The sequence below is a fragment of the Carettochelys insculpta genome, chromosome 3 (assembly GCF_033958435.1).
Source record: "Carettochelys insculpta isolate YL-2023 chromosome 3, ASM3395843v1, whole genome shotgun sequence".
NCBI classification, from domain to species: Eukaryota; Metazoa; Chordata; order Testudines; family Carettochelyidae; genus Carettochelys; species Carettochelys insculpta.
This window is the reverse complement of record NC_134139.1, coordinates 20,715,788-20,730,045: the sequence shown is the minus strand read 5'-3', so window position 1 is coordinate 20,730,045 and position 14,258 is coordinate 20,715,788. Positions and strand designations below refer to the sequence as shown.

Here is a 14,258-nt window from a genome sequence, read left to right as displayed (position 1 = left end):
TGATTTTTAAACCTGCAATTCAATATCATTAATGTTGCTTAATATTGGCAATTCTCCACTCCTCTTCTACATATTGAATATGGTAATTTTGACTATTACTGGCAGTTTCAAAGGATTCAGATTTTTACACTCATGTGCATGCACATCCCTACTTAGACATGGCGATATTAAATCTTTAGACAGCCAAAGATTAATATAAACTAAAGAGAGAAAAAAGGCCAGATCCTAAACTGATGCAAATTGGCAGAGCTCCATGGATGTAATATTTTTAGTCATGGGGACAAACAAATTTACACTAAATAAGGATCTAGATAAAAGAAAAATAAATATTTGGATTCTGCCTTGATTTGAGCCCCTATACAAATTGTACTTAAAAGATTAAAGCAAACTATTAAGCAGAAGAAATCCCTTTCTAATGTAAAGCTCCAAACAGCTCTTTATGTAGTACTAATCTTTCTTGGAGTTCATTAAGGTTCATACAAGGACGTTTTATGTCTAACTCTACTGTATGTTATAAATTTGATTTATTTCTCCCCTGTATTTCTTCATACAAATGGTGTTGACATTTTACAACAGAAAGTTGTAATGGTTTGAGGCAAAATATGGCAAAGTACAGTGCATCTAATTTCATTGTGCCTTATTTGATTGTATGCTTTCACGATATTAATAACAGCAAATCCTCTTATGGCTTTTGATCTAGTGCACTAAGTAGTATAATTAAGTCCAAGTGAAACAATTTTAGTTGAAAGTGTAAGTGTGTGTGGGTGTGTGTACCTACACATACACATAGGTATGGTAATTTCCTGAAGTGCTTTTGGGAGATTATATTATGTTTATTTATCTTTGTGGAGTAGGGATCATATGTAATACCTCAGGAGTATGGGGAACACGGTCCTCCAGGAACAGAGAATGGGAGCAGGAAGAGTGAGTAGGCAAATTCACTCAACTGGTAACACCATTCAAGAGGTACCACCACCAGAAAATGCTCATATATTTGTTCAAACTAGAATCTCCAGGACCAACAGACAAAGAAAGGAATTGTAGATACTAAGCTTCAATTAAAGCAATTCAGGATCTTCTTTCAGAGCCAGCAAACAGGATTTTCTCTGTAATGAGGGCAGGGGGTAACCCTTTGGAAAAGAATGAAAGGACTGACTCCTGCCACAGACTGATGTTGGAGTGCGGTGACCTCAGGTAAGTGTAGGAATTTAATTTGGTTTGTAATGACTTCTCTGTAATGCTTTCCCCTTAAGAATAAATGTGCTTGCTTATAAAGGGCTATGTGGTAATTTACAGCTCCAGGCTCCACTCCTGCTTCAGGACTATTTGACTTCTGGAGAGGGGAACAGCTGCTGAAGGAGGTATTCGGCTACAACTGTGTCGCAGTGGTATTGCGATGAGTGCTGAGAACTATGTCTCACGTACTAGGAAATTGCTTAGGAAGGTCTTAGTTGAGATAGGTCTTTCCAGGGTCCACTCCCAAAGTGGGGCTTGGGTTCAGCCCTTCACTCCTGGGGTAAGGAACCACTAACTAGCACAAATAAAGATCAAACAGCAAGTAGCAACCAGAGCTGCCTGGATCGTCCTATTACAATTCTGGTGACAAGGACCCTGTGTGTCCAGTGAGGGAGCCTTAAAGTAAAATACGGGCTGTTACGTGGTATTATGTACTGCCTCTTTAAAATTACATATGCACAGCTAGCATCAAGGTGCCTCCCACTGAGAAAAAGCTTTAGATGCAGGCACACAGTCAAAGGAGTTCTGCTCCTTGTTGAGCTCCAGGGCTGACACACAATTCCAGCTCTGGCAATTAAGTGTCATTTCTTTAACTCTCTCAGCAATGTTCCGAGCGATGCTGCTTGAGTTCCAGTGACTGCAACAGGGAGCGACCCTTGGGGCAACCCCTCAGAACATCAGAGACCGTGATGAGGATGAGCCCCGGCACAGGTAGTCAGTTATTGCTGGGTTGTCTTGTTGTAAGAGTTCCTCTGCTATTCATGGGAAATTTCTCTGTATCGTGTGTCATCGCTTTCTCTGTAAAGGCACACCTGGATTATTTTTGCATGTGCGAGAGGGAGGCTAAATTTGCAGTAGCCAGGGTGCAGCCCTGTATGATCTGTCTGGCTGTTATAAATTACAGTCCAGTTTCTCTGCTGTTCTAGAGGGTGTGTGTCATTTTGCAACTCTTTCAGTCCAAGCGCAATTGAAAATGAAAGTTTTGCATGAGACGTCCTCTCACTGACCCATCAGCATCAGTGTCCCGCAGCCTGTGGCTGGTTTGTGGAAAATGCAGCTCATGAGGACAGATTGTCCATTGCAGTCAATGTAGGGCCTGCTTGATGACATTTGAAGTTATGGGGACCCAGTGTGTTAGTGCAATGAAGCAGCAGCTCTTGCCAGTTTCATCCCAATGCTGCATGAAGCTTTAATCCTCCAACTGGAAGGAGCTGGAAGGCTGGTTCACTTCCAGCAGTGGGTCGAGCGGATGCTAGGAGATATCTCTGTTAGCATTCTGGTGCACAAAACACAGACGTGCAGGGGTACTGAGGGGGGTTGCTTGTATCTGATGCCCTTCAAAATGTACAGAATTATTGGATCTTCCTTTAGTATCTTTTGCAGAAATTATAACAAAGAGGTTTGGGGATTTTCAACAATTGTGAACATTTGTTCTGCAAGTCAGAAAGATGTTCCTTTCCCTGTAAAGAAAGTCCCTCTTTGTTTCGGGGGCGGGGGGGGGCAAACTCATGGAGATACATTTCTCCATGTTTTAGACCTTTCTGATCAATTCCACCAAGGAATATCCTCAGCTGATATTAACTGGTGTGGTGCTAATAACTTCAACAGAGTGCACCAATTTATACCAGCTGAGAATTTGGCACTATGTAATCAATTAAATGCTGGCCATAAGAAATTTGCTAGTTACCCCAACCCTCATGCATCATGGAGGGTCCTACTTAATTAGCTAATGTATTTAGAAGTTAGCGATGCAGTTCCCCCCTGTCTTTTCCACCCTATAATGCTGCCCTTCAGAGATCCTTAGGCAGAGCACAGAGCTGCTGTATCCAAAGGCACATCAGGTGTTTTGCAGTAAACTGAAGTGCCTTGTCCTCCTAAGTTCACATACCCATGCAGCTGTATGACAGTACTGTAAGCAGCGAGGCCAGCAGAAGTTAAACATGGATTTCACAATTCTGCCACATGCCATTTCAGTCTGTGCAACTGCAATAGCCAAATAACTTGAACGCTGCTGCTGAACTACGATCAAAATCTAGCATGTGGTCAGAGTTGACAGGATTAGTCAATAATCACAAAAAAATCTTTCCATACCCGGGCACTTTTTCCTCCATGCAGATTTTTATGTGCAGCAGCACATCACCGGAGGAGAGGAGAACAGTGTTAATGAAGGGAAGACGATCTTCCTGCAGCTCAGATATTTTTCACCTCTTCTTCTCTATCTGCCTTTCCCTTTTGTTTTTGTTTTTTTGTTTTCATTAAAGGTGACAAATGAAGCTGTTGTTCTACAGCCTCCCAGCAACGATGATAAGGAGAAGACGGTGACTTCCTCTTTGGGGCAAGCTCTCTTGCCACCTTCCCGCCCATTCCCCAAGTGATAATAATAAGAACCCAGAGCCCAGCATAGCTGACTGCTTGGAAAGAGCAGAGACAGCACCATGGAGCAGGAAGAGCACAACACCACCCACACTGACTTTGCTGCCATGTACAACGTCCACAGCAGGGACTTCGCCTCTTTCCGAAATCTCTCCTTCCCATTCAATTTCAGCTACAGCGATTACGACTTGCCCCTGGACAATGAGGATGATGTGACAAAGACCCGCACCTTCTTCGCGGCCAAGATTGTGATTGGGTTGGCGCTCATCGGCATCATGCTAGTCTGCGGCATCGGCAACTTGATCTTCATTGCTGCCCTGGCCCGCTACAAAAAGCTGCGTAACCTCACCAATCTGCTGATTGCCAACCTGGCCATCTCAGACTTCATTGTAGCCATCATCTGCTGCCCCTTTGAGATGGACTACTACGTGGTACGGCAGCTATCCTGGGAGCACGGCCATGTGCTCTGTGCCTCTGTCAACTACCTACGCACTGTCTCCCTGTATGTGTCTACCAATGCTCTCCTGGCTATAGCCGTGGACAGGTAAGCAAGGGAATGGTATGGTTTGATTTATACGGACGAGAGGAAACCAGGGATCCCTGCCCCTCTCAAAGGCCAAATTTTTCACATGATGGTGCCACCTACATAAGTGACTTAACGTTTAGAGGTGCTGAGTAAAGGATGGGCCCTACTGATGTCAAGCAGAGTTGTAGATACACCGCAGTTTCTGGAAATCAGGGCATTTAAAACCTTGATCTTGGGAGATGATGAGCACAGGTCAGGAATGTGATTTTTTTGGTCAGAAAATGCAGATTCAATGAAACAGGACATTTCTATGGGAACTAGTCAGGCTTGAGGAAAACTTCATCAGGTCCAAGATGGAATCTTGGAGAAGAGAAACATCCCAGCATAGCCAAAAGCCTATTTGTTAGGGCACTGATGAGAGAGATCCAAATTTAAATCTCTGCTTTTAAAGCAGGGACTTAAACTTGGATCTTCCATCTCCAAGGTGCAAGCCCTGGACTGTACAGTCTCTTTCTCTCAGCTGCTCCAATTTGCACATATGCATTACCCATTTGTTGGGCCAGAAACAGACTTTACTCTGTAGTCCACTGGTTAGAGCACTCAAATAGTAATCACTGGACTACTGGCTGTTTTGCGGTCTTGGCCTTTCCTGCACTGAATTTCAGAAAAATCTAGTTTTCATTCGGAGGTAGAAAAAAAAATGTAGAGCAGAACTTCAAACGTTTTATGAACCAAAATTATTGTTTCCCATCCAGCCCTACTGAGACCTCTTAAGTGCCACTTAATCAAGCTCTTAGAAGCAGTCAGCCAGATGTTTAATATAAACTTAGGTGCTAAGCCTTAGGCATCCTAAAATCTTCTCCCTGAGGCTGAATCTTTGATAACTCATTAGCTTCTCCTATAAATTTATTTCCTTGATTTGCCCTGTCACATATCAAATATTTCCCAAAAGGACTATCATAGCAAGGTCCTAGAAGACCCCACATGGACATCCAACCTGAAACTCATATTTTGCACAGTTAGGACCATGATACCTAGTTTAAACCCTAGTTCGATTAAAGGAGGGTCTGCAGATGGGGTTGTGAGACCTCACATTGCCTAGATGCCACACTTTGCTTCATTGGGCATCCTTGAGCCCTTTGTATGAAGTTTCTCTCCCTCTGGACTGCTTAAAATATAATCACTGACTGTGTGTAGATGGCTACTGTTCTTTCCTAACATTTTTTGTTTTATTGATCCCCTGCACCACCGACTCAGATACCTGGAGCAGTTTGATAACGAAGTTAAGACTGTCACAACTGACCTGTGGAAGGCAAATCATGAGTGTGTTTACTGAGAGAAAGATCACACAACAGAATTCATTCCCTATTGCTTGTGCTAAATGGCTGTCTTTGAGGACTTAAGACAGCTCTGTGTGTTCGTATTATTGTTCATTTCCTTTAATATTTGCAGTTTATCCTGTTTCCTTCCTGTGCCATTTTAAGTTATAATCTCAGTTACACAGTTTGGGGGTCTGATTTTCTTTGCACGATAATTTTATGCCACTGAAGGCAGTGCAGATACTGTTGACCCAGACTCCTCCGAAATCTTTCCCGTAGCTCCAGTGAGAATTAAATCAGACTGTCTCATTAGTTTTTGTAGGAGACAAATCAGCTGCTATGAACCAGCACTTCAGTGGGAACGAATCAACACAGGTCTAGGGGAGTCGGTGTATACCCATTCAGGAGCTGGCTTTATGTCTCTGTTTAGAGCATATTGCTGTTTTCTATACGATTTAATTGTTCTTATAACATACAAAAATACTTTGGATGGACCTGTTCAGTCACCTCCTCTGTGTGTTGAGGGGAGGGTTAAAATTCTTCCCAAACAGAGGGTAGGAGGTACTCATCAAGTCCTTGTATCTGGCAAAAGCATGGAGAAGATTTTCCAACATCTTTTCCACTCCATCTAATTAAATGAACCAGGAAAAAAGTTTGAAAGAGGGTAATATCACAAAGCCAAGCCACAAAGTTCATATATAGCCATAGTTGGCTTTAAATTTTGAGGATCCTCTATTTTTGTAGTAGGATGACTTTTTTTTAAAAAAAAAGGCTAAACGTGCCTTTTGCCAATAAAAATCAATTGAAACCCCTGTGCTTATTTCTATGATCAGGCAGATGTCTGTTTATAATTCATTTACATCTTCTCTGCTGAGAATGGTTAACTCCAGACAAAAAAGTTGCTAATATCCAGGTACAGAATGTGCACATTCTGTCTATCTGAGAACTTGGATATTCATGTGATACAAGAACTTGCAATGCACTATTCAAAAAGATATTTCAGGAAAAGTTTTGCAGTAAGATATCCTAACATACACACATGCATGTCCTTAGTATTCACCAGTTTTGGAACAAAGCCATGAGTATGAACAGGTTTGGTCACAGAGATCCTTTTGAGACCATCACTTGATGTACTGAAAACACCATTGAGACTCTCTACCTGCTCTGCAAAGCACCCCCACCACTCTCCCCTGCTGAACCAGAACCTCTGCTCTCCCCCAGTAAGAGCACAGATTTGGGGTCACAGACCACAGCTGAGCAGCACAGACACTGAGATCCACTCAGCTCTGGGAAGGCTCACTTAACACAGTATCCAGGTGCATAGGCCCAGTGGAACCAAAACTCCAAATAAGTTCGCCTCACTGTACCTAAAGTTTAGATAGAGTTAGCTCATAAGCTTTGTGCCCCTTTTATCAGTGAGGGACAGAGATGCATGGCTGTTGTTCCCCCTCCCCACACATAACAATTTTTTATGCTGGGTTTATTAATAAACAAAAGTGATTTTATTAAGTAAAAAAGGTAATATTTAAGTGGCTGCAGGTGATAAGACTGATCTAAATAAGTAAATATAGGCCAAATAAAACAAAACACGCAAGTTAAGCCTAATACCCTAAAAGGAGTTGTTTAACTCATAATTTCCCTCCCTAATTCGGGGCAGCTGTGTTAGCCTGTATCCTCACAAACAACGAGAAGTCCTGTGGCATCTTACAGACTACCAGAATTTTTGAAGCTGTTTTGTGGGCAAAGACACACTGCGTCAAATGCACTGGAATGGAGATTCCAGAGGCAGGGCTAAATACACAGGCTCGTGAGAAGGAGGATGTCCCAGTCAAGAGGAAGGCTGGAGGTGACAAGCTCAATTCTGTCAGAGAGGATGTGGGGAGGAACAAGGCCAGAGGTTGACACCCTCCCATCTCCTGGCCTTGTGGCAAATAGTTTTGCACTCCTGGAGAGGAATTAAAAGAGAGGCTCTCTCATTTTCTCAACAGCTTCTGCGGCTTTACCCTTCCCTCCTTGGCTTTCAGCACACGACCCCTTCTGACCCCTTCTTGCTGCTAACAACCGTTGGGAAACATCAGAAAAGTTATTTCCCAAAATAAATAGTGCAAAATTCTGTGACACAGCAGCAACAGTCAGCTTAGCCTCTTTCTGTCCAGTCTGTACCTGCTCCTTAGCCAAAGTCACCAGAATATTGTGACTGCTCAACAATTTTAATTCTGCCATTTTCTCCTGGAGAATAGTCTCCTCATTAATTAGATCCCTTCTGAGCACAGAAATCTCTGCATCAGTAGCTCTCCAGTCTTGAACCTCTCTGCCATTTATAAGTGATTAGTGCAGGGAATCTGGGGGGCTTTGAGGGCACTGGCCATGTGCTTCTGCCCCTCCCTCCCCTACCCATACCCCATCTCTTTCCCACCCATGCTTCAGCCAGGCCTCTCACCCTCCCACACCTGCTCCACCCACGCCCTGCCCCCTCCCCCTCTTCCTGTGGAAGCACCACTTCCAATGAGTGCGAGCACAGTCCAGCCTCTTCCCCAAAGTGGTACTCTCCAAAAGTAGTATGAGCTAGGAACATGGCACTGCTCTTGGGCTGTGCCGTTATGCAGGACAGGTGGGACAGCCCCTGTCCATACTCACAGAAGTGGTGCGGTGCTGAGGGTGTGTGGGGGGAGGGGTACATGTGACACCCCCCCCATGCATCACCTCTGAGGCCACTAACAAGGACAGCATGCAGGTGCTTTCTGCTTGGCTGTGCAGTGACAACATTCACAAATTCGGTGTGGTCAGTGAGCACTGCCTGGAATGCTCCATGCTCTGGGAAGCAGAATTTCCATGAGTTACCTGCTGCTTGTTCCCAGCAGCATAGGACATTTGCTCCTCAACTGCTCAGCAGCATTACAGGGGGCTCCTCGGTCTGTATAGGAAACTCGGGATGAGTGTCAGTGAAGTGAGTTTAGGGAGGAGAATTCCCAGCTGCCCATTCACCCTCCTTTGGCCCAGAGTTCAGTAAGGGAACTTACCTCCCACCAAGCAAACGCCTCTGCCTGTAATTTACCCCACAAGGTGCTTGTGCTTGCTGGAACTGATCAGCATAGGAAGCAAGATCTGCGGATTCCACCTTTTTTATCCCATAAACTCTGTTTTACAGCATCACTAGACATGTCCAGGATCTGTTCCTGAGCAACCCAATCAAACAGCCCTTCAAACCCAATGCCACCTTTCTCTCTGACCCACTTATCTCACAGATTTCTCTTTTGGTTCACATAAGCCAGATTACTTAGCCCAGCCGTTCTCTTAAAGAGCCTACATTTTACCCTTTGATTTCAGGAGTAATGGGAGAATGTTTTAAAACCAAATCTTAAATTTACCAGTTGGAAGCAGCCCTAACAGGCATCGTATGTAATATATACAGTGATTTCCAAGTCAATTTTGCAACCAGAGTCGTCATCTTCAGATCCTCAGGAAGTGAATGGATGGTGAACAGTCTCTCAAAGGTGATGAAATATTTGGTAATGTCTTCGGTTTCATCAGTCATCCCCTCTTGTGGATTTTGGGAGCAGTAGATTTTGCTGCATTGGAATGCTGTCTTTTCCAGTCCAATATAGCCAGTTCATGCTTTTAAGCTTCAATCTGGGCTTCCAATTCTTCCTTTTTCAGATTGTTTCAATTCCAGGAATCTCTTAGAAGCAGCTTTCTGAGCTTCTAATTCTTTCTCCTTCAGTTCTAGGGCTAACTCCTGAGCTTCTGTGGCTGTCTTGTGGACAGCTTTTTCCCTTGTGCTTCAGTCTCTATCCATCTCAGCTCCATCTGTCCTTCGTGTTTGTTCTCCTCCACAAGTTGGGACCTGTAGGGTTCTCATTTGGCTAATATTTCACTACTTGCACTCATTAATATTTCACTACTTGCACACATTTTGCTGACTTTCCTGTCCCTACTTATCTTACCCAAACCAAACAAACAGAAAATTCCCAACCAGTCACCACTTTATCCCTGTGTCTACACGAGCCCTTTCCTTTTGGAAGGGGCAAGTTAATGTGCAGGTTCCAAAGATGCTAATGAAGCACTGCCATGAATATGGAGCTGCCATGAATGGCGGCCACAGCGATTTGAAAGTCCTAACACCAGATAGGAAGAAGGGACTTTCAAAAACTGGGGGGGGGTCTTTTTGGAAGGTCCCCATCTCCACAGACAGCACACGATTCGAAAAGCCATACTTTCCAATTGCTGCAGCTGCCATTATGCTAATGAGGCACTGCATATTCATGTTAGCACCTCATTAGCATATTTTGAACCCGCTCATTAACATGCCCCTTCCAAAAGGAAGGGGCTCATGTAGACCCAGCCTATCTGTTCTCCAGCTACTAGTTTTAGAACTCACTTAAAATTACCACCTGCATTTCAGGGCAACCAGCTGAGCACATCACCACTCCCAACTATGCCAGTGCACAGTACGATCGCAGACATTCTCTTGAGACTGTCACTAGGGCTACGTCTACACGTGCAGCCAACATCGAAATAGCTTATTTCGATGTAGCGACATCGAAATAGTCTATTTCGATGAATAACGTCTCCACGTCCTCCAGGGCCGGCAACGTCGATGTTCAACTTCGACGTTGCTCAGCCCAACATCGAAATAGGCGCAGCGAGGGAACGTCTACACGTCAAAGTAGCACACATCGAAATAGGGATGCCAGGCACAGCTGCAGACAGGGTCACAGGGCGGACTCAACAGCAAGCCGCTCCCTTAAAGGGCCCCTCCCAGACACACTTGCACTAAACAACACAAGATACACAGAGCTGACAACTGGTTGCAGACCCTGTGCCTGCAGCATAGATCCCCAGCTGCCTCAGAAGCAGCCAGAAGCCCTGGGCTAAGGGCTGCTGCCCACGGTGACCATAGAGCCCCGCAGGGGCTGGAGAGAGAGCATCTCTCAACCCCCCAGCTGATGGCCGCCATGGAGGACCCAGCAATTTCGACGTTGCGGGACGCGGATCATCTACACGGTCCCTACTTCGACGTTGAACGTCGAAGTAGGGTGCTATTCCTATCTCCTCATGAGGTTAGTGACTTCGACGTCTCGCCACCTAACTTCGAAGTTGGTGCCGCTACTTCGAAGTAGCGTGCACGTGCAGACGCAGCTTTGATGTGCTGAAAATACACCTGAGCCCACTGACCTGTGCGGCACCTCACCACCCTGTTCTACTGAACCAGAACCACTATAGTGATGACATAGACTTTGGGTCACAGCCCACAGCAGAGCAACACACACACTGAGATCCACTCAGTTCCAGGAAGGCAAGGTGCAGTCACAGGGCTTTGACACAGCACCTAGGTGTACAGCCTCAACAGGACTGATGCTCCCCAAAAATCTGTCTCACTACACAAAAAGGTTATACAGAATTAGCTCATATGTTGTTCAGCCCCTTTACCAATGAAAGTAAGATATTCACAGCTGTTGTTCCCCCCCATGTAACTATTATTGATACTGGGTTTATTGAACAAAAGTGACTTTATACTGTATAGGAATTAGGATCTAAGCAGTTGCAAGTGATAATAGACAGGCTGATCAAAGTAAGTTATTGATCAAAAAAAAAACAAAATATGCAGGCTAAGTCTAATAGACTAAGAGAGTTGTTTCAAATCATAATTTTTCACCCTAATTCTTATTGCAGGTAAAGTCCTTCTCAGACTATAGATGTCCTTTCTGTCCTGGTTCCAGCAGCTTTCCTCAACCCTTGTCTTCATGGTCCTTTTGTTTCCAGCTGTTTTCATGTATCCTCCTGGGATGGGAAAGGCCATCTGTAAAGTCAGCTGAAAACTGTTATTGTTTAATTCCCTTCACTTATATAGAATTTCCCTGGGAAGCTAGGTGGAGCCTGTGTCCAATTCCCCACACCCTTAGAGAAAAGTAAAAAATTCAAGATGGATTCCAGCAACAGGTGACCTAAGCATGTCTTTGTAGCAAGCTATTTCTCATCCCCCTCACCCCCACTGTCTCTTGCTAATGGGCTATTAGCTCTGTGTCTGGCCTCTTCATTCTTGTTCCTGATGGGCTGGACATAGGTTTTTCAAAATGAACACATTAAGAATATTGACTGTAGAATTATTATCAATTTCAGATATAGATGTGGAATATACAAATAGTATATTCACATAAGCTTTCCAGTGATCTGTTACCTGCCATACTTATTAGTATATTTTCATAAAGAATATAAAATACACCAGCAAGCTGAGGACTTGGCAATATGCTAGGGTGACCTCTCCATATATCTGGCCAATATTTTGATCCCAGTCCTACAACCCTGGAACACATAAATGGAAATAATTCAAACATGGTATGATGGGTTGAGACATGTCAGGGCAGTTTTTTTACCCTCTGCTGGTGCAATGCTGCCCTAAGCATAACTTAGCTGGACACAGGTGGATTCCCCCCTGAAACAGACGGATCCTCAGGTAATGTAGAGCTGTCATAGCTGCTCCTACGTTCCCCTAACTCCCTAGCTACAGCCAGTGCAGCAGAATGTTAGAGCTTCCTTATATCTCCAGCTCCTGTCATGGCAGCCATGATCACCTAGTGCAATTAAGAGCCGCCTAAGAGTGCTCTAACATGTTTCAGGAGAGGAACTACTGCAAAGAAGCCTCTGGATCGGGGAACAGGAAGGTGACTTAAGTCACCTTTTACCTGTTCCTCCTTTGTTCTGCCAAGCACATTTCAGTTAGCACTGAGAAGCTGGGCTGGTGGAAAGAGGAGCAAATTCCATTAATAAAAACATAGTCAGTTGACAGTTCCTTTGTTTTGTTATGGAATTGAGTACTTTTTCCATTCCATGGTATCTGCTCTGTACCAAGAACTTTGAGGTGTGAATTTGACCTCAGATGGGGCACCCAAATAACTTGAACAACAATACACTTATTTATAAATGAGTACTCCAATAACATATGGGCATAAAAATTGTTCTACTGAATAATAAATTGTACTTTTTGAAACAGCTGTTACACCTTGATGTGGAATACAAGACTATAGGGTGGGGGTAGACACATTCTGTGAGTATATTTGATCAAAGTGTTCTTTACGGGGAAAAGGAGGTGCAAATTTCTTTTGTGCCAAATCATGTCCTCCATTGAGCAGAACTCCGCGTCAAGATCTGAGTGAAAACAGACAGTGTAATTTGGTCTCTTGTGCCTTTTTAACATAATTAAGTTAATAGAAATTGATTCATCTTGAATATAAATACTAAGCTTTCTCCTTCGCTTTTTGTTAACTACTCGGTGGTAAATGGCCGCAGGAAATTGGCTGCAGTCTTGTAATAATTAGTGAGTGCAAGCAGTCGACATGGTAAGAAGCACGGAAGCTACGTGTGCATCGAAAATTGACGCTCCTATTGCCCATGGTCTCTTGCTACGCACTAAACAAAAATTCCAAATAAAATGCCAGGCTTTAGATATAAAGCCCTTTGTCAATTACCAGAAAGCATCCTGAAAGGTAAATATTTAAAACCATCTGTTGGTCTGAGTTCAATTCAAAACTCCTATTACCCTATAAAATATTTGTATTTCCAGTATTATAAATGGCTTTACATAGAGAGTCAGTTGTGGTAACCATATCTTCTCTAATCCTACACATTCAAGAACTTCTCGGCCAAGGACTGGCTGCCTTAGTCCCTGAAAGATGTGTTATGCGTGCTTTCAGCACTCACACAGATGTATGTGCATCTTGTTCATTGAAGAACTTCACAAATCACCCTGCTTGCATTCAGAGACATGCTTTAGTTAATAGGCTTTCTTGGCTTTGTTCTGAGTGTATTATTTATCTTTTGTAGGTATCTGGCTATTGTCCACCCACTCAAGCCACGTATGAATTATCAAACAGCTACTTTCCTAATTGCCTTGGTCTGGATAGTCTCCATATTCATTGCGATACCATCTGCATATTTTGCTACTGAAACTGTAATATTCATAGTAAAAAGTCAGGAGAAAATTTTTTGTGGCCAGATTTGGCCAGTTGACCAGCAAATGTATTATAAATCCTACTTCCTCTTCATCTTTGGCATTGAATTTGTTGGACCTGTCCTCACAATGACTCTGTGTTATGCCAGGATCTCCAGAGAACTTTGGTTTAAAACTGTCCCAGGGTTCCAGACGGAACAGATCAGAAAGAGGCTCCGGTGCAGAAGAAAAACAGTCATGGTACTGATGTGTATTCTAACAGCTTATGTCCTCTGCTGGGCCCCATTCTATGGATTCACAATTGTCCGAGACTTTTTCCCCACAGTCTTCGTGAAAGAGAAGCATTACCTTACAGCCTTTTACATAGTTGAATGCATCGCCATGAGCAACAGCATGATCAACACCATGTGCTTTGTAACTGTCAAAAATAACACCATGAAGTATTTGAAGAAGATCATTTTGCTCAGGTGGAGGTCTACTTACAAAAGCAGCAAATCTAGTGTCGATTTAGACATTAAGACCAGTGCAATACCTGTCACAGAAGAAGTAGACTGCATAAAATTAAAGTAATGTCTTGTGACTCCATGGTCATGATATGTGTGTATCTAGGGTGGTGGAGTTGCCCCAGAAACTTCTTTTTTTTTCCTGTAGTGATGGTTGCTAATTGAGAGAACACTGGACTCAGAGTCAATAGATCAAGGATCTGTTCCTGACTCTCCCACTGACCTGCTGTCCTGGCACTCTTTGCCTCAGTTTCCCCATATGTAAAACTAGAAAAAAGTGACACTTATTTTTTGTAAACCCTTTGAGATTTAGGAATGGCAAGCTCTACATACAGGCAAGGTTATATTGTCTG

At 43.6% G+C, this 14,258-nt stretch overlaps 1 protein-coding gene across 1 annotated transcript; it reads left to right on the top strand.

Annotated features, from left to right (window-relative positions):
- The first annotated feature begins 3,671 nt into the window (after positions 1–3,671).
- On the top strand, positions 3,672–13,972 carry PROKR1 (prokineticin receptor 1). Its single transcript, XM_074988490.1, has 2 exons — positions 3,672–4,153; positions 13,276–13,972. The coding sequence occupies exons 1-2, from the start codon at positions 3,672–3,674 to the stop codon at positions 13,970–13,972; spliced, it is 1,179 nt and encodes a 392-aa protein (XP_074844591.1).
- The last annotated feature ends 286 nt before the right edge of the window (positions 13,973–14,258 follow it).

Excerpts from the sequence above, each read along its gene's own strand:
- PROKR1 (XM_074988490.1), top strand. The coding sequence starts at position 3,672 with ATGGAGCAGGAAGAGCACAACACCACCCACACTGACTTTGCTGCCATG. Across the intron at positions 4,154-13,275 it reads CTGGCTATAGCCGTGGACAG|GTATCTGGCTATTGTCCACC; the intron begins GTAAGCAAGGGA and ends TATCTTTTGTAG.